The sequence below is a fragment of the Pteronotus mesoamericanus genome, unplaced genomic scaffold (assembly GCF_021234165.1).
Source record: "Pteronotus mesoamericanus isolate MK-2021 breed Mesoamerican mustached bat unplaced genomic scaffold, CSHL_Meso_final scaffold_118, whole genome shotgun sequence".
NCBI classification, from domain to species: Eukaryota; Metazoa; Chordata; class Mammalia; order Chiroptera; family Mormoopidae; genus Pteronotus; species Pteronotus mesoamericanus.
Genome location: NW_026555301.1, coordinates 10,378,017 through 10,399,176, shown reverse-complemented (window position 1 = coordinate 10,399,176; position 21,160 = coordinate 10,378,017). Strand labels below are relative to the sequence as shown.

At 39.8% G+C, this 21,160-nt stretch overlaps 1 protein-coding gene across 1 annotated transcript in view; it reads right to left on the bottom strand.

Moving 5' to 3' along the window:
* Positions 1 to 15,951: 15,951 nt before the first annotated feature.
* Positions 15,952 to 21,160, bottom strand: part of PIEZO2 (piezo type mechanosensitive ion channel component 2) — a 487,309-nt gene continuing 482,100 nt past the window's right edge. The window contains exons 52-55 of the mRNA XM_054587349.1: positions 20,580 to 20,708; positions 19,246 to 19,325; positions 16,563 to 16,746; positions 15,952 to 16,338 (exon numbers count right to left, since the gene is read on the bottom strand). Of these exons, the coding sequence (XP_054443324.1) occupies positions 16,086 to 16,338; positions 16,563 to 16,746; positions 19,246 to 19,325; positions 20,580 to 20,708 (646 nt within the window). The 3' untranslated portion in view covers positions 15,952 to 16,085. The remainder of the gene's footprint in view (positions 16,339 to 16,562; positions 16,747 to 19,245; positions 19,326 to 20,579; positions 20,709 to 21,160) is intronic.

Here is a 21,160-nt window from a genome sequence, read left to right as displayed (position 1 = left end):
TTTCTTTCCTGTCTCTGGTCCCATAGCCTGAGGAGCCCAGCTTAGGATTTAGATCCCATGCTTCTCAGGGGGAACCATCCAGCCACTGAAATATCCCTCCAGAGCTTCAGCTGCTGCCCATGGGGGCTAAGCTAGCCCTCTCACACCTCCTCTGAACTCCCTACCAGTCATTGTGGTGAAGTGATTTCTTCTGTCTGTCTGTGGTTATAAGCCTTCTCTCCAGCTAGTGTTCAGTTGGTTATTCAGGATGATTTCTCTACAATTCAGTTGTAATTCCAGATTGGTTCTGGGAGGAAGTTAGTGTTGTTTTCACTTACTCTTCTGTCATCTTGTGAGCTGATTTTAAGTCTTTAAACTCATAAGTTACTTAGTAATTTATATTTTCTTACAATAATTAAATAATTATTTTTGATTAATCATTTGTATTTTAATTTAATAGTGGTTTAAGAACATGTTAGTCAAAATAGGCTAGATCATGCTGGCATAATAAATAACCCCCAAATCTTGTGGCTTAAAACAATATAATTTATATTTTACCTATACTATATGACTATCAAAGTTTGGCAGGTAGGATGTGCTCATTGTAGTAACTTAAACACCCAGGTTAATGGTATAGCTGCCATTTCAAATACTGCAAGTTGCTATGCCAGAGGTTAAAGGAGAGAGGAAAAGAGAAAGCTCTGAAGGGTTTCCGCATGGGTAATTGCATGCTTTAGGCCAGAATTGACACATTTAGCTTCTGCTCACAACTCATTGACCAGAACTCATCACATCAACACACCCATTCACAAGGGAGGAGGGTGTGTAGGAAATGCAATCTTATGTGCCTGAAAGAGGGGAGAACTGTGGTGATTAAACAACACAGTATGATAACAGTTGCTAGCAATTTGTTGATTTTTTTTCACCTGGTCAACTTTTGTAAATATTACATATATCCTTGGAGAGTTTATATATTCTTTCTCTGTAGAGGATGAGTTCTATAAATAGTGGACACATCAAACTTTTGAGCTGACTTGTTTGAATCTTATTTTTATTTAGCTTGATCTATGAGATTCTACAAGAGCTATATTATAATCTCCCTAGTGGGAGATTGACTGTGATTGGTTTTGTTAATTTCTCCCTGCAATAATGTTTGTACATTTTTAAAGCAATATGGTTAGATGTGTTATTATTATGTTCTTTTGCTCTGTATCCTTATCTCTACCAAAAATGTAAAAGATGTTGATCAAGAGGGTACATAATTTTTCTATGCCTGGTCATCTTCACTGACAGGACTTGGCACTAGTGGTTATTTGTAGGAGACATACATGTTTTGATTTTAACCTTACAGTTTTATTGCAAGGCCATTGTAGTATTGTTATTTCTGATTTATTCCTGAGTACATGGATCTCGGAACAAAACCTCAGTCAGGGTTCTTTTCCTGGCCCATGCTGCTTTCAGAAAAAGCAACATTTGAAAAATGGCCAATAATTGAGGCCAAAACAACCACTAAAGACCCATTCTTCCCAGAAGCTGTTTTGATGGATCTCTGTGGTACAGATACTTGCACTTCAAATTAGCTATTCAAGCTCTGTGGTTTCCCATTCTACCAAGGTGAATGGCAACTACCTAGTCTTCATTTACTTACACCCTGTTACTTCCTTTGCATATAGTGGAGCTTAGCAACATCAGGACAATGAGACAGAAAGGAATATGAGCTATTTAGTGGAGAAGTTTTCCTAGCATGTAATCTTCTTTTTTCTAGCTCTGTCCCTGAAATATGTAATCCTTTTTCTGTAGCTCATTTCCTAGGTCATTTTCATAAAGGATCCCATATAGCTGTCCATCCTGAGCCTGATGATTCACATTCATACTTCATAGCTCTTTCTCATGAATTTCGTGGCTCATTTCCCCTTTGGTGTTTCTCTTGAGCCTGCCTGACTCCAGTGTGTTCTTTCTGGCCAAACCCCTGTTTGGGGAGGCAGCTTGATGGCATGGGTAGTCTCCCAAGGTGACTGCTGTCTGCAAGGTCCTCAGAAGAATTTTGTTCTCAGTATATCGATTAACATCAGAAGTTTTTTCTCTATTTTCTGGCTTTGTTATATTTTCTACTTTTTTTCCTTATTTTTTAAAAATGTTTTCTGGGTTTCTTGTCCCAAGTACAATGCAGGGCAAAGCTGCTTGTTATTAACTGCTGTGGGCTCAGAGCACTGCTGAACAATGTGAGGTGCAGCCATCTGTATGGTTCATTAATATTTCACTGGCTTGCATAAGCCTGGGTGCCACAAAACAGCCTAATTAATAATTTAATGCTGCTGGTGTTCAGTTCCCTAATGCATCATTAGTATTTTAGGATGGTCTGGCTTGTGCAGTGCTGTGCATATGCGCTGTCAGCCTCAGAGGTCAAGCTCTGGGCAGCTCCTCTGGGCCAGAGAGGGAAGAGTGTGCTGCATGGACCAGCCCAACCAAGCCATCAGTGAGCCCAAGGCACAGGAAGTCAAGGGAGGTGACTCTAGAACTTCCCACAGCTCAATCTCCTTCTGTTTTAAAGGAAACTTTCCTACGTGGAGATAGAACAATATTCATGCATGTAAAATTTTCCAAGAAAAAATTGCTGTGATTGAGATTGTATCCAAAATATGAAAACATGAATGCATTATGAAAAACAGCTAGGATCAATAGATGAAAAATCAATTTTATTTAGTAAGATTTTAAGTGAATTTGGCAAAACAGCAGGATACAAAGTCAATATTCAGAAATCAAAGGCATTTTTGTACACCAGCAATGAAATAGAAGAAGCAGAAATTGGGGGAAAAAAATCCCATTTGCTATAACAACAAGAAAAATAAAGTACCTAGGGATAAATTTAACCAAGGAGATAAAAGACCTGTACGCAGAAAACTATACAACACTGAAGAAACAAAATAAGGAAGACACAAAGAAATGGAAGCATATACCGTGTTCATGGATTGGAAGAATTAACATCATTAAAATTTCCATACTGCCTAAAGCAATTCAACGCTTTCTCTATTGAATTGCCAATAATGTATTTCAGAGACAGAGAACAGACATTTCAAAAATTTGTATGGGACCATAAATGACCCCAAATAGCCACAGCAATTCTGAGAAAGAAAAACAAAGCAGGAGGGATCACAATACCTGATATCAAACTATATTACAAGGCCACTGTAATCAAAACAGTCTGGTATAGTGGAACAGAATAGAAATCCCAGTAATAAACCCTTGTCTCTATGATCAATTAATGTTTGACAAAGGGGGCAGAAGCATAAATTGGAGTAAAAATAGCCTCTTCAACAAATGTTGTTGGGAGAGCTGGACAACTACACACAAAAAGTTGAAATTCGACCACCAACTGACACCATACACAAAAATAAACTCAAGATGGATAAAAGACTTAAATATAAGTTGTGACACCATAAAAGTCCTAGAGGAGAACATAGGCAGGAAACTCTCAGATACCGCATGCAGCAATATTTTCACCGATATGTCCCCTAAAGCAAGGGACATAAAAGAAAGAATAAACAAGTGGGACCTCATCAAAATAAGAAGCTTCTGCATGGCTAAAGAAAACATCAGCAAAATTAAAATGTAACCAACTGTATGGGAAAATATATTTGCCAATGATACATCAGATAGGGGTTTGATCTCCAAAATATATAAAGAACTCACACAACTCCACTCCAAGAAGACAAACAATCAAATTAAAAAATGGGCAAATGACCTGGACAGACACTTCTCCAAGGAAGAGATACAGAGGGCCCAGAGACATATGAAAGGATGCTCAGCATCACTAGCCATCAGAGAAATGCAATTTAAAACCATAATGACATACCATTTCACACCAGTCAGAATGGCCATCATAAACAGATCAACAAACAATGGGTGCTGGCAAGGATATGGAGAAAAAGGAACCCTAGTACACTGTTGGTGGGAATGCAGACTGGTCCAGCCACTGTGGAAAACAGTTTGGAATTTCCTCAAAAAGCTAAAAATGGAACTGCCTTTTGACCCAGGGATTCCACTGCTGGGATTATACCCTAAGAATCCTAAAATACCAACTCAAAAGAACCTATGCACAGGACCTATGCACCTCAATGTTCATAACAGCACAGTTTACAATACCCAAGTGTTGGAAGCAACCTAAATGCCCATCAGTAGATGAGTGGATCAAAAAACTATGGTACATTTACACAGTACAATACTATGCAGCAGAAAGAAAGAATGAGATACTACCCTTCGCAACAGCATGGATGGAACTAGAGAGCATTACGCTAAGTGAAATAAGCCAGGTGGTGAAAGACAAATACCATATGATCTCATCTATAAGTGGAACCTAACCAACAAAACAAACGAGCAAGGAAAATATAACCAGCAACACTGAAAGAAAAAAGAAACCAACAGAGTCAAGAAGGAGGGCGGGGAGGGGAGAAAAGGAAGGGAAGGGTCAAGTCAAGGAACATGTATAAAGGACCCATGGACAAAGCCAAAGTGGGAAAGGAGAAAGTGGTGGCAGGAAAATGGAGACAAATGTATCTGAACTAAAAAAAAAAAAAAAAGGTCTTAAGTGTCTGTATTTGTACACTTGTAAGCAGGTATACTTAAGATTTTGCTTTGTTTTAGGCTTGGTGAAAAGTTGTTATGGACTCTACCTTTTGGACATTCAGTTGAATGTCATGTTTTGTAGACAAGCTAGGGCCCATGGAACAGAGGCATTCTTCACTGAGCCAGGCTCTCCAGGGCACCAGGCCCAGGTCAACTACTTCCCTGGGTGACTCCAGGCTCCTCAGCTCATACCCTTTCATATTTCTTGCTCATCTGCCATCCATATATTGAAAGAGTCTTGAAGACGATCTACTCCTAGCAAAATTTTAAAGCATGGGGCAGGGAATGAAGGTGGAAGTGTATATAGCAGGGATAAATGGTAATGGGTAAATATACAATTAAAAAAAGAAAAAAATTTGAAGACAGTGTGTTAACTTTCCCAGTGATGCTTGCACTTGGACATTCTCTCTAGCTAAGCATAGAAATTTAAATTTTTACTCTCAAATTCATACTTGGTGTAACCCAGTGGGATAGGAATGATTTCACCTGAAGTGTGAGAGCCTTTGTAGTGTTACTGAACCCATACCAACGGGGTGATTCATTGCCATCTTTAGTTAGTTAAGAGGCCAGGCTGGGGCAACCAGTATACCTCATTTATCATCATTTATTAATAAGGCTTACCAGACATTTCCAATTATTGGACACTTGGTTTTGAGCCTAGAGACTTTCCTTGTCAGTCATCATTTCTAAGGCTATAGAAATTCTTCGCTTTTCTCAAAAAATTTGATCTAGTTTTCCCACTAAGAATTTCACCAAGACATGAGAAAGTATAAATGAAGAGAAAGTGAACACAGGGAAAGCGGATACTTTCCATCTTTGGAAATTTAGTTTCTCAATTGCTTTAGATATCCCTTTCATGAGGGTGGTGAGGACAAAACTTTGGATCCAGGTAAGACAGATAGCCAGCTTATCTGGACATAAGGCAGAACCAACATTTATTGAAAACCTTTCATCTGATATTATGATACCTTTGATGGAGAGATAGCTTATAAGAACCCCCTAGAGGCAGTAGAGGACAAGAGTGTCTTCAAACCTCGCTAATGTTAGAATTACCTGGAGGGGTTTAAATACAGGCTGATTCTTGGACTCTGGCCCGCTAAGTCAGAGTCTTGGGGGTGAATTCCTGATGTCTTCATTTTTAAATCAAGAGCTGGAGGTGCCTTTGGATTAAACATACTGTCCCTAAACATAGGTCCATGACCAATACTTCAGGATCAGCTGAGACACTGATGAGAAGAGATATTTCAGGACCATTGATCTATATGGTCCAATTGGTGAGTCTTGTAGGGTTCTAAAATTGATAATTTTTAAAAGTTCTCTTGTTGATTCTGATAATCAGGCTGGTATGGAAACTACTGGAATAGAGGCAATAAAGAACAAAAGGCTTAAATTCCACACAGGGGCAGCTGCATATGCAGTAAGAATGGCCAAAGGATGGGAAGACCTAAGATTTAGGGGATGCGACAGGTAGCTGAGCAAGTTTCAGACTCTTTGAGGTCCTTATCTCATGGAGTATTATTAACAAACAGAAGGCAGAAAAAGTAAAGAGGGCTTGGAAAGTGAAAATCATAATTTTGGTTTGGGATATACTGGATTTGAAGTGCCAATGAAATATTATCTAGAATCCCACCAAGCAGTTGAAAAAAGCATGACTGGCAGCTGGGAAAGAATTCAGATAGATCTTGGGCTGCCTGCCTGGTGGAGCACTGAATCTGTGGGCACGGATGGTACTCATCACTGTGACATTCATCATTCTTGCAGTGAGCTTGGTAAGAGAGACAGAAGTGCTGGCAGAAAGAGAAGCTTTTGGTGCTGATTTTAAGTACCACTAAAAGGATTCTTATCTTGGGTGCCTGAGAATCATGGGAGCAGTTCTGGCCCTTCTGGGTGATGGCTTGTCTTGTCTACAAACTGGGACTCACATTACTTAGGAGAACAAGCTCAAATAGTTGTTCCTTTGCTGAGAGTCAAGTCCCTACATTCCTTCTGAGACCCTGAAGCTCCTGGACTATCTGAACTTCCAGGCTCATCCCTCAATTAGGTTTGGCGATTGGAAGTGTCCTTTTTAACCTAAGGTGACAATACCATTTATAAGCATAGAACCTAATACCTCCTGAGTAATATTTTTAAAAGCATCATTTAAAAGTATAACAACTAGGAAAGAGAGAAATTTTTTAATGTAAAAATGACATGATATGTGAACCCCCACAGTGGACAAAGTCCCATTATCTTTTAGGCGTCACGCCTGGAGGTCAGATCCTACTGAGGACCTCTTTCCCATTCCTCCTCCATTCTGAAAAACTGAAGCCTTTTCTGAATCCTACCTCTCTCTTTCCCAAATAGTAACTAAAATTTGACCTAGTTGAGGATGATGGCCATGCACAGCAAAAGCTGGAAAAAACATGAGACAGGACCCTGAGAAGTAAAGAAACTGAAATGGCTGAGAAGCGGTAGGGGTGGGGGGGTGGATGGAGCATGTGGAAAAGATGATTCTGGGGTACTGACTGTGGGCGGGGCAGGCCACCTGGTTGTTTCAGCTGTCTGAGACCTGACCCAGGGACTGAGCCCTTGGATACATGGGATAGAATTGAGTACACAGACTCTTCCAAATCTTAGACCCTTTGGGCTTCATGCATTACACTGCTTGATATAATAAAGGGAGTACATGCCCTTCCAGAATCCAATTGTTTGCTGACACAAGGCTTGGTTCCAGTCACCAAGCCTGCTGAGCTCACTGAAATGCAACTGCCAAGCTGTGCCAGAACACTTTCCCATAACTAGCCCTTTGTCTCTTTACAGAATTCTGGCACCATAGTCTCTCAACTGCCCCTCCCTTTTCTCTTGCTTCAGAGTAGGTGTCATAGCCCAAGAAAGCAGAGCAGAGATCTTTATTAGGTCATTCCTCATCAGAATGTCATCAGAATGAGGCTAGGGTTCTGCAGAGCCAGTCATTTCAAACTTATTTAAAAATTAGAATCACCCTCTGAGCTTTTAAGACTCAAGCTGCTTATGCCCTACATCCTTAGATTTGGGTTGTCAAGCCCTGAGGTGAATGCAAACCTGGGCATTTCGATTTTTTTTTTTTTGTAAACTCCACTTAATTATCTGGTGTGCTGCTAAGGTTGAAAATCAGCCTGTTGCATATTGGAATAAGTCCAGGAATAGTTGAGGCAAGATGTTATAGATAAAAAAACCTGCTCACAATCAGATAATTCTGTTTTATCAGGAAAACAATGCCTATTATATTTATTTAATTACCACATCCTATATGAATCTCAAACTTTCTGATTTTGAAAAACCTACGAAGGAATACAAATCTTTATCATTTGAAAAATATTAAAAATCTTGACCTACACATTCTGATGGGTTTACTGTTTGAGAGGACCGATTCCAGACAGATCACAGAACCTGTAGAATCTCCTGGGGTTCTAGTTGCTAGACTGGAAACCAGTAGTCTGTTAATAGATTGTAACTGTAAAATATTTAAAGCTTTTTGCAGGTGTGATGAGGAGAAAAGCCTAGATATAAAAACATGATAGAAGTGGTAGAGGTTTGGTGGGCTGAAAAGAAGCAATGTCCAAGAAGTCTGCTGCTTACAGGAATGACTGTTGCTACCATGTCTAAGTATGTCATGACAGGTAGAATAATCCCATTCTTCAGTCAATGGTTCACTACCTCGTGGGTAGGGCCATGTGATGGTAGCAGGTTCATACATGCCACACTGTCACTTTCTCCCACACCAGGATGGTAGGGCTCTGATTCAGATGAGTAACATTTGTTTCTTTCATCCAGTGGCTTTTATTCAACATTAGAAACTTGTAGAAATCATGACATCTTATTGTTCAGATACCCACATTTCTCAAGTAAATTAATATTCCCATCCTGAGCAACTAATTCCTTTGCTGAAAACATTAAGTCCACATGCAAATACAAATAGAAAAATAGGTATGGCATGCAAGGACAGATTAAGAAGGAGAGTATTTCATAATGTATCATGATATTAAGACCAGAACTTTAAATGGTCTTCTTCCAGTTTTTCAGATATTTTTCTTGCCTGCCTTCATAATGATTTTCTTTGTAGCTGGGCAATTGATTTTGGGGCTTTCATGGCATAAAACGGCAGTTCTGAGTATGGTGGGAAGCATGGGTGGTTTATGAGCACTGGCTATGTCTCACTGGGCAAATATTTGAACTCTTTGTGCCTCACTTTCTTCATCTCTAAAATGAGAAAAACCATACCTATCCCTTAGTTTTGTTGTGAGCCTTAAAAGAGAGCTCTCTGTGAAGCCCTCAGCAAGGGGCCTGCATCCACTAAAACATCAACACGTGGTGGTATTTCTCTAGGAGACACAGCAAAGGAAGGAGGAACAACAAATCCCATGTTTGAGAGCTCCTCAGCTCTCACTTCCAAACGAAAATGTTCTTCTGGAAAGTCCATCACAGGAACAGAGAGACAAACTCTATTCTGGAAAATAATTGATCCCCTTTGCTCCTTGCCTTTTGGGTGATCCAAAGAGGTTTTCCACGGAGTGGCTGATGATCACAGTAGCTCAGGAAGACACTTCTCCTGCATGTGTTACAAAGCAAGTGACTGAACCAGGAAGGACCCCGAGCTTGGCTTCCCCAGGTGAAGGCAGGACATGCCCTTCCCCAGGGACAGGAGCAGGGTGGGTTTTCTTCCTTTTGGCAGTACTGGCTTTGAAACTGACTGGGTCATTGGTGAAGGGCAATGTAAGGTGTATGGGAACCAACTATCAATGTCAAAGTGTTCGATCTTACTTTCAATATAATAGAAAAGTGATAAAATAAAAAAATGTAGTTTATTAAATCATTGACCCTAACACTAATATTTTTCTATGTTTCCCATATCTGTAGCATTATTTTATGCATCTGAACTAATTTATAAGATTAACAATGAATAAGGAAAGACCAAGCCATCAGGCACATTAATCAGATTCTTAGGGTAAAAAAGGAACATGAGAAATACTAAAACTCTTTGGAGGTTGTTCAATGACCCATGTTTGACCTGTGTGGCATTTTACAGCTGGGGTGTTGTCTTACTCTCTTTGTTTACTAGAATAGTCAGGGTTTTCTTGCCATCTGGCCCTCTGACCTAAGAACCAAGTGGCTTAAGAGAAAGCTGGATGAAATGCAAAGGGAGAGTCCCCCCCACCAACCACCTTCTCCTGTTACTGGAGAAATTCAGTGACCCTCTATGGAAAAGGGTGCATCTCAGTGTGCGTTTCCATGCCAGAAGCTTGGTAACCTGGGAGAGAAATATTGTGGGAGGCACAGAGATGAGACCAATGAAAAATTGCTCAGTATTATCTAACCTGACACCAAAAATACTAAAAAGCATTTGGGAATCTAGGGCCCAGAAGGTCTGATGTGTGGGGCTTCTCACATCAGCAGCATAGCAGAGGGCTGACTGAATAGGGTTTGATTGGGTAGCACAGAGGTTTAAGACAAGCAGCTTTCAGTGGAGGGGCTGGGCCTCCAGTAGGGCAGGTGGGGCTCCCAGGGGAAATGAATCAAACCCTGGCTCCCCCTATGCCATGGTGGGTACCTTAGTTTCTATATGTCTCTATGCTTTAGCACAGGGTTTCTTATATAGTAATAAGAACCTGTAGTAACTACTTCTTCTTTTCTATTTATTGTCTCCAGTGATCTTTTTCAGGCTCACTTGGATGGAATGAGGGTTTGGGTGGAAAAGGCCAAGAACCATTTATATGGCTTTCCCTGAACACTTCAAACAAACTAAGTCAGCCCCTGGTTCCAAAGTCCTGGGACAAATGCAGAAGTTCCTCTGTCTCTCTCCACAGCTTCCCATGAGGACCCTCCTTCCCCTTTCCTCACTGTCGCTGCTCCCATTTCTGTTGTTTACGGGCCTTTCTTCTGGAATGCTGTCAAGCCTTACCTGTGGCAGTTTCTAGTATAGGGCTTAGTCTTCCAAAGAAGAAAGTACAGAGGTTCTCAAAGTCTTACTGTGAATCTAAAATTCAACAATTTGTAAATACTACAAACAGGAAAGCCAACACTGTATAAGCTCCTAATTTAATATTTTAAGACACTAGTATCTTTCATATTGTATTAAAAATAACTGCTATCTAGTACTAATGGTTACAGTCAGTTCTCCAATTGCAAAAACTGAACAGCAGCAACTGAAAGAACTGCATTTGGAGATCATTCAAAGAACAAGAATCTGTGGGACCTCTGCTCTGGTCCCGCGGCCACAGGTCTGATGGAGGTGGGAGTGAACCAGAGGCTTCCTCCATTGAACCGCCCGTCTGGTGGAGGCTGCCTCAAGACCATCATGCATGCAGAATTAAAAACTAAAATGTAATATTTGAAATTCACAAAGCTGAAAAAGTATGGAATACTTAAGTAATTTAAATTTACATGATTTCTGTAAGTTTAGCACATCTATATTTCTGATTTGGGACACCCTGTATATAACCTTAAATGTTCACTTTAAAAATAATGAGCTCTGTACCCAATGCAAGAATTCAGAAAAAGAATAAAGAATAACACAAATAAATAACAAAAGAAATATAAGAGGAATCTAATGAACAAGATAAACTAACAAGTTAAACAGAACCAGAGACATGGAAGCAGGGAACAGACTGATGGCTGTAAGAGGAAAGGGGGGAGCGGGGAGTGGTGGTAAAAAGGGGAGGAAGTAGTTAAGGAACATGTATAAATGACCCGTGGACATGGACAACAGTGTGGGGATTGCTTGAGAGAGGGGGGCGGGTGGTTTGGAGGAGGGCAAAGGCGGAAAAATTGGGACAACTGTAATAGAATAAACAAGAATCTATATATATATGTATATACATATATACATATATACATATATAAACATATATATATAAAACAAAAAAAGAAAGGCAAGAGCAGAAATTTATAAATTACAAAGTAAATAAACAATAGAGATTACCAACCACTTCTTAAAAATACTCGTGAGATATAATACTCGTGATGAATAATAGGCAAATTTGAACAATAAAATACATGGGAACATAACCAGATACTTATGGCTTTAATTAAAACATTTAATTTAAAAATAGCTCTTACTCCAAACAATGCAATCTCTGAAACCAATCATTTGTGCACACTGACTACACCAAAGCAATTTCAGGCCAAATAATGAATTTAAGCAGGCCAATGTCATTTAAGTCCAATATCTCTCATTGTGAAAATAACTGTATCCTTTCCTGCTGTCTATTGTGTTGAAAGACTGTGTTTAGAGGAATTAAGGCAGGTAAAGGCCGTAACAACCCTGTTTGGGTAGTTCCTCAGTTACTCCCTATTCCCTCCCAAGCCTCCAAAAAACCCAAGGGAGAAGTGGGCCAGCAAGGACAAACCCCAAAGAGAGTATGGTAGCAATAAAACCTGTGGGGGCATCCCCAGTGCAGGAGAAAGAAGAGGGAAGTAGCAGGTAGGCTGGCAGAGCTAGGATCAGGACACACAATGATGGCATTCTGGGAGGGGACGGTCCACATCCCCACTAGCGGTGAGGGCAGAGGGTCAGGCATGGGCTGAAGGCACTGGGTTGGCTGGGTCTGCAAACTGTCAAAATTAACTGATTGATGCTCCCTTCTAGGACAAAGCTACTTGGAGGAGAAGCTTCTAGGAATAGAAAGAGGGGCCCATATAAAGGGGGCAGAGAAAATAGAGCAGGGGCTCAGAAAAGAGGGGTGCATTTGTGACACTTCAGAACCAGAGGAGGGGCTCCAGAGGCACAGAGCTAGAGGAGCTGAGCCCCTGCCCCAACAAAAGGTAGGAAAACTAATGTCACACAAAAGGAGCCACAGAAAAGAACTGCCTTTCAATCCAATACCAAATCCTTATCAGTAAAAAAGAATAAGGAGCAGAATCAGGTCTTTAGAGATGATAAAATCTTGCCAGAAAGATAAGGCCACAAATGGGTGAAAACTATAATTAATATCTCAAAATGAATTGAAATAAATTAAGAAAACAGTGGAAGAGAGTAAAGAACAATATAAATCAGATTTTGAAAATTAGTGAAAAAGGAAAATAGTTACTTCAGAAATAATGACTAAACTAGGACAATAAGACCATTCTGGCAGGGGCATGGTTACCTTAAGGACAGGGGTAGCTGACCTAGGCCATTGGAAGGAGAGAGGCTGCTGTCACTCAGTGGGGATGGGAGGAATTGCTGGTGCTCAGGGGTCCTCGGGGACTTGGTGGTGCTCCAGGCCAGGCTGCATGATACAGGAGTCCGTGACCTGAGGGGGGCTGGTACCCAGGACATCAGAGTCCTAGAGTTGAGGGTCTGGCTCTTGCTCTGCCTGATGAGCAGAGGTGCTTGGAAAGGGGGAACTAGAACTGAGGTAGAGGGAGTGAATGATGAGTGTCACACATGGCCTTCAAACCAGCTACAGGCTGCAGCACCTTCATCTTATATCTCCCTGGTAAGGGAAAAAAGGCCTTACATTCTTATTATAAGGAACCAGTGGGCCTGAGTGGCCCAGGCACACATGTTGATGGATACTGTGATCTCCTGGATCCCCTCTGCACAACAACATGCTCATGATCTTAGGTCACAACTGTGTCCTCAGAGGCAGTGAGCTGCAGCCACAGGGAATGCCTCCAGAAAGGGGAAGCCCCATTCAGGGGTGGTGTGGCAATGACTTGCCGATGCCTTTGCCCAGGACAAGGAAGGGCTATCCCAGATCCTGAGCGCCCTGCAAGGATGGGCACATCTCAATTGCAGCTGTGTGGCTGGGCAATCTTGATCCTCTGCCTAATCCTGCCTCCCTTGCTGACCTGTGTAACTTCCAGGGCCACTTTTCAAATGTTCTCTGGTGACAGTCCATCTCAGAGGCAATTTCCAGAGAACCCAGCCTAAGGTGCAATTCACTTTTGTAAGGGGCATCTACTGGGCCAGGGCAGGTGCTCGTTTGAGGCTTAGAATATGGCTGGTGACAGACTGACAATCCCTTCATGTTGTCAGATAAAAGAAGTTTGGAGAGGGGCAGTGAGCTGCTGTCCTGGGTTCTCAGCCCTACAATGGTTGAGCCAGGACTAGAAGGCTGGCCACCTCATTCTCTGTTCCAGCTCCACTCCAGCTCCTGCCTCCCTGGAAGGTGTGTTATACATTTTCTATACATTAATCTTCTGCATGTCCTTTGTGAACTGAAAAAGGAGTTGTATGGAAAATAACCTCACAGGATAATCTGATCATAAATTCCTAATGCGGTAGGTCACACCCCAGGCACATAACTTCTTTACTGAAAAGCTTCTCTTTGCTTTAAGCAAGCCCTGTCCACTGTTTCTGTGCATCTAGGTTAACAAACTGAAATAACTTCACTGAGTCGCATAATCTTGTTAACTGTCCTGTAATCCAATCCCCACCTTGTTTTCTCCCACCTTCATGTAATCTTCCTTATATTCCCTCCTTAATTTCAAATGCATAAAAGCAGCTGCAAAACTGTCAGTCTCTGGAGCTTTTGAGATCTTGCTCCCCGGCAAATGTATGGCTGAAATAAACTCATAAAAAATCTCCATTTGGACATTTCTTATGATGACACCTTCTATATTTTCTCCCTTACACTCCAGAAGGCTTTTTTATCTTGAAACCCAAAAACTGTTTTCTTGAGAAATATTGCAATTCTGATATACTTTGATCTTTACAGTATTTTTTTCAGGAGCATTTTTTCTACTTTCCTTTTCCTTAAGTGTTATAACGTGCTCTCTGGAAATTCTTTGTTGACAGTATAAACAGAAATAATTCAGAATCAGAAATATGCACAATGGTTCTTCCTTTTGTTGGGAACTCAGCACACAAGCCAGAGTTCCCTAAGTGGTTTGAGTTTATTGTTTCAATGATCGAAGCCATTTATTTTGGCAGGTTGGAAGTACACTGGCCTTCACAGTTGAATAAGTATTTACTAATTCTCTACAATACACTGAGCATCATTTGAATTCTGCTATTTTTTTTAAGTTTCATATTCACTATAATATTCTTCTGGAAATTAATTTGTTGTAGTTGCTTCCTGCTTATATTATTCATATAGAGTATCCATATGAGAAGAAAAAAAAAAACCCAAACCAACAAGAAGTGAATTCTTATCTCAGTTAATTTTTTAAAACTCCTTGCAACCACATTGAACAAAATTACCTTTCCTATTTCATGCAAAAAGGCATAATGAAGAGTATTCTTAAAATGACTTTGCAAGATGTGCTTTATTTTAAGTCAGTCCTGAACTCAAACTACACAGGATCAATTTGTGACATATTCTAGTCCATTCAATGATTCTTCTCAGAAACTGTGTTTTAATATGGAATGAAAACTACATTTCAGTCATAAATTTCCATGCTACATTGCTATTTAATGAAGAGATTGTATTACCAATAACAATAATTTAAGAAAAGGCCATTTTTTATTTCCCCAAGCTCAATATACATATTTCTTTCATAATTATGAACTTAAAAAACCCGTCTCAGATGTAAAAATGTGAATTGGAATATGTAAACTCTTTGATATACCTGAAAAACAGGGAGGAAATGTCTCATACTGGAAAAACCATTGCCTTAAATCATCGAAATGGGAAAAGCATGTTGAGGGATGAGGAAGGTAGAAGGGAGCTTATGACCTCAGTTAATAAAGAGTTACAAAGTCAAAATACTCCATATCCACTGGGAGGCATTTTTTATCTTTCTACCTCACCTCTGTGTTTCACCAGGAGCAGTAACTCTCTGAAGTGGAACAGCCACAACCATTGAATAGAATCACTAGCTGGGCCTCAACAAAGCCAGTGTCCACGTATTTATTTGTTTTGCTGCTTTTTTTTTTTTCCTGAGAAGTCACTGGTGTTTAATGGAAAAATTTTTATTAGTCTTCCGTTAAGATAAGGCAGTAAGAGTATCACTAAGTTATCTTTTTGCTTAGAATGAGGCTTATCTATCAACTGGCATCTTCATGGGTCATTGGCTCCCTCTCTCTTTTGCTCCTAGAACTATGTTTAGGAGTTTTCAGCCTCCTGTCACTGCTGCATATTCTGGTGGTGCTGAGGCCCACCTATTCTCCCCAGAAGAGCTTCCCCATTGGCAACAGGGTGCTGTAGATCACATTATAACATCTTTTCAGGAAGGAAGCAGTCCTCACACAGGAAAACATGGCATCTTTCCTTCTTTCTTCTTCTCTTCTGTTTCTTGAAGGGAGGAGACTCATCAATGATTCCTTCATATAATCTATCAGAATGCAAGACACTGTTGATTAAAACATAAACCAAGTAGCCCTGATTTCAGAGAAATGGAATTAAGAATAACATTTTCAACAGCGCCTTAGCTTGCAAGGTAGCTTTGATTACAAAAGGAAGTCAACTCCTTTTGGCTACCTGTCAGAAGAGAAATCATTTCCATTGAACTAGAAATGCTTAGCTCTTATGAGAATATTGTGCTTTTTTTTTTTAAAAAATTCAAATGTTAACTTGATGTGTAGTCTATGTCCTAAGATATTAATTTGTTTTTTCTCTAGTCCACTTGATCATGGTTTCTGGTGAACGGTACAGGAATATTAATTTGGCATAGAGATCTTCCTCTAGTTCCAGTTCTCCTGTCTCTCGAACTAAAAAAATATCGGTGCACAACTTCAAAATTCGATCCACATTTGGAAGCTCTTCAAACATGATGGAGTGAGAAATTCCACTGAAGAACTCACGGACAAACTTCCCAATCACCAGAACAACTGAAGCATATAATCCCATGATACTGAAAAAAAAAAAGTAGAAATTGTATCTAGCAGTTAAAAATGGTTAATAGAATGTGCCTAAAAGAAAAACATAACATTTTCCTTCAAAATCCATAGAAAATATGATTAAGTTACCAAAGATTAAAGTTTTTCCATTTGGTGAAAACATTTACTTTTTTCTGATAAAAAAGTTAATTTATGTTCTCTTTTAAACATTTACACATTACAGAACTGTAAGACTTACCCATAGCCAGCCAGGAAGCCCAGACTCGGAGGGCTGACTTTGTCATTGAAGACCACCAGCTCTAAGGCCTGGGCTTTCTGATTACACAGTCTATTTCCAGTCAGATTGAGAACCCACCATTCACTGTTAGATTTAGTTGTATTATCTCTGTACAAAATGATGGTGACATTCATGAAATTATTTTCTGGAGGAAAAGAAAAATGAAATCAAGTTAGCATAAGAATTTTAGGATTTAACGCATGTCAACTGTCTTCAGATGGCAAACCTGATTCCTGTCCATAGCATATGGTTTTGGATGCACATATGAACACGTTAGCAGTGGAAGTAGAAAATAAAGAGTGGACTGTAGGTATGCATGGGGTTTCTGTTTTTTATGAAAGAGGTCAGTCACTGTTGCTACATGTTACAAATTATCTTTGCTGATAATTCCAAACAACTAATTAGACATTTAAAACCCAAGTCACTGACTCTTGATTGAATTGACTGTTTCGCTCATATTACAACATTTGAGTGTCTTCTAAGAAGAAAGTACTCTGTTAGGTGTTAAGGAGTTGAAAATTTGCACACAGCATGGTTCTTTATTTCAGTGGGAAAAGGCCATGCACACAAGCACAATTTATGGGCATATGGCAACAATAATAAGACCTGCATTTAGAAAGGTCTGCTAGCTTGGAGACACCTCTTTTGGTTGGTACAACCTATGAGGGCTTCCTAGGGGAGATGACTTCTGAGCTGACTTTGGCTGAATAAGAACTTCAGTAGGTGAAGATAGAATGGGGAGAGGAGACCCTTTCAGGCAGGATTGATGGCATGAATCTGCTAATTTCTGAAAAGCCAGAGCGAATGGTCAGTGACAGCATAAGGTGAATGTAAAAGAATAAGTAAAAGGTAGAGTAAACAAAAAGCTCAGAGCTATGTTGAATGTAGACCCTATGGTGGTCTTTTTAAGAAGAGGCAGACCTTGCCAGTGATAGTAGGGCCTCCACTGAGAATCATGGTGGCGGACTATAAACACTGTGAGGGCAGGGACAATATCTACATTATTTCATGCTATATTCCTAGATCATAGGAATCTAGGACAATGTCTGACAATAAACATCTGTTGGATGGATGGATGAAAGAAGAGTGAGGAATGTAGGAGATTGGTAAAAATACAGTCCATACCCAGGAAGAATGTGAATTACTCAAAACACTCAGCAATAGGAAGAGTCTTGGTTCTGAAGTCTAGAGACAGATCTGAGGAGAAAATCTAGCCCTGGGCCCACATAGGCCCAGGTTTACTACTTGCATAAACTCAGCTGAATATTTCATACCTGAGCTTCAGTTTCCTCCCTGGTAAACTAGTGATAACCATCAACTTCTGCTAAATATACCTTCTAGTCAAGATTAGAGATAACTCAGTAAAGCTCATCAAATAAGCAGTTATTTTGTTATGGGCAGGATCTGAGAATACCAAGGCCATGAGGTCAGGTTAGATGGCCAAGACTTCACAGGCTGGAACTCAAATCACTGCCAGGCAGACAGGTCAGTGTGGAGAGAGAGAAAGAACCCAGAAAAGAGGACGGGGATAAGCCCCCTCTCTGAAGGCAGGAAAGGGACAGGGTCTGAGGCATAGGGAGAGGCTGACCTTGGAAGGGAGCCAGGAAATGTATTTCTTTGAGTCTGAAGGGAAAGAAGAAGGAAAGTATGAAAATATAAGATGTTTTTCTGAGAAGCAGAAAGAAATGAAAGGAACTCCACTCTGGAAGGCAACAGGAGGGAAGAGCCTGCTGAAGAACAGAATTCTTTCAGAGAACGACTGATTGTTGAACCATCTGTCTTCTCAGATTAAACATTTCTAAAACTGGTCTGGATTGAAAAGGAAATACCAAAGTTTTCAATGCATCTTGTAATTACCTTGTAAGATGTACTTACTTACTGTTGAAGAAGAAAAGCCTGTAGGTGTGGGATCTGGCTGGCACTCATACTCCAGGCCCTGTAACCTGCCTCTATCCCTGGCAATTTCCATGGGGGAATCTGATTACTTACTTACATCCCTATATTTCCAGTTAAACATGAGCCACACAGAGCCTGGTGACAGTGGCTACGGCAAATGAATGAACATGAACTGAATACTGCATGTCCTCTACCATGACCATATGTATACAGTTACTCTGGCTTAGGTAATTGATTAAGTCAAACAATGTTTGATTGTTAAAGGAATCCAGAAACATCAGTTCACTTCCATCATGTTTGTATGGGGAAAGCATAGTCCCTTGAGCACTACTGCTGATATTTAATCAACTGTGGGCTGAATCAAATACATTTCCTGCAATCTTTTCATTGTTCCTATTGTGGTGCTTTCATATTTAACACTGTATGGGGCAGCTTTCTATACAGATATGGTTGCTAATAAAAATAAACAAACAGAATGATTAAGCAGTAACATAAGTCACTAAATGTGAATTTGAGTCAATCAGGTTCTATATCAATAAAAAAAAAAAAAAAAAGAAGAGAAAGACCATGGCTCTCAGGTGAGTGAATGATTCCTCTGGCCAGGGAAGCCTTCTGCTTCTTGTAAACCATATCACACAGGGAAAGAAAATTGGGAAGTAGCTTGATAAAGGCTGAAAAATGCAAACTGTAGAAGTTTAATAAAAGAAGGTTTAAAAAGATTTCTGAAATTATTCCTTCTTATTCTTACCAGATAAAAGTTGCTTTATAGGTTTGGAGTTAGAATCACTAGGTGCTTTTACGTAATATGGGTAGATCCTTTCTATAGTCCTGTGCATTAAAAAAAAAAAAAAAAAAGAAAAGAAGAAGAGGTAATTAAGTTTTAGTTGTTTTACCCACATAAAATTGTTGTTTTGGTTGCTATTTTGACCTTATATCAAACAAACAAGGGTGAGAGCCTTCATATATCTATTCAATGTGTAGTCATTAGAATTTATGGGTTTCCATTATAGTCAGAGTTCTCTTAAGCCAAAAAAATTCACTGGGTTCTATCCAGATACTCAAATTAATGCTATACATGAGCTAGTTAATGCTTCAGAACTACTACAGAGATTTTCCCTTATCTGCTACTGTTTCTGAAGCAAAGGGCTGTCTCTATGATTTGTGTCAATAACATTGAGTGCTCTTCTAATTCTAACTTTAAGGACTTTAAAAGTATCTATAATCAAGTGGGCTGCATTTGATTAAGTGATAAGAGTGAGGTGTGAGGAGAGTACTGGTGACCTGGACCTCATCCTACCTCTGCAGGGTGAGCTGGGTGACCCAAGAAAGTTATGTCATCCTTCTAGGCCTGTTTTGTAATTAGGAAGCAGTGGGGGCAGGGGCTTAATTTGATGATCTTCAGGGCCCTTCCATTTTAGTTATTAACAAAGGATATTTCAGTTAGGACTATGTGTGAAGGCTGCATCATGGTGTTTTTTACATTCAACACATGACAATGGGGTCAAGGCAGACTGGAGGGCAGAACTGGGAAGTAAATAGCTGGTGGACATCTGAAATACTTCATTTAGCAATTTTAGACCAACTGCACTTTTTTTCTCTTGCTAGCTCTTATATTAGAATCTAAACATCACAACTGGGATGTGTTTGAAGTGGAGTACTTATATGGCAGGATTATATGTTAAAATGTAGTATTTCTCTCAATTTCTGTTTACCGTCTGTCTTCTCCTCACCTCCCCCCTCTCTCCCTTCTCATTAGCTAGGCATTCAGAGGCCCTGCCGCAGGAGTAATAGCAGCCAAGGGGGCTTTCAGGGTCTTTCCTTGGCGTTTGGTGATTATGATAATATAACAGCAAGGCTTCCTGTTTGGAGACAAGAGCAATATTCCTTAGTTGGGTGGACAGAGAGTGAGAAGGGAGAGAATAGAGCTGCTTTTCTAGCACAATGAGGCCTCCAAACAGAAATTCATTTGAGTTACCAAAGAATGATAAAGAATGAATACCTTTGAATTCATCACATAGGCAGAGATTCTGCACCAGATACATACACCTATTAAAGCTATATTAACAGGAACAATCAACTTACACTGGTGTCTTTGAACTTTCTGTGTTGTCATCACCTATCATTTTAGCTATATTCTCTCGTGTAGTATTTTTAAGAGGAAAAGAGAGCTTATCTGTTGCTATTTCTGCTTTTGCACCCAGACTCATGTTTCTGTAAAGAAAAACAAAAAACTGAATTTCAGTGATTATTCAGAAGTCTGGAAGAAAAAGTAAAACTCACTTGACTCTTAATTTTATTAATCTCATCAAGGTTTTATTGGGTCTACAACAGTCAACCCCCACTCTTTCTGTCTACCTCACCATTATGTCCAGTTTCTTAGACAACCAAGTTGATAAAACTTAGGGAGGTCACGAACACTTTTAAAATAGATGGCAGGTGAAAAGGCACAGTCTCCTGACCAAAAGAGAAACCATCCTACTGCTCTGATATGAATTTCCTGAACTCTCTATATTAATCCAATGAAGTTGGCCTTCATGGTAACAAATAGAATCCACATTTTAAAATAATGTCCCATCAGAAGTTGATTTTTAATGTTGTTTTTTGGTAGCTCTTCAAAGAAAGGCTAATAAGTAAATTTTTTGGCAGTACAGAATTCCATGCGA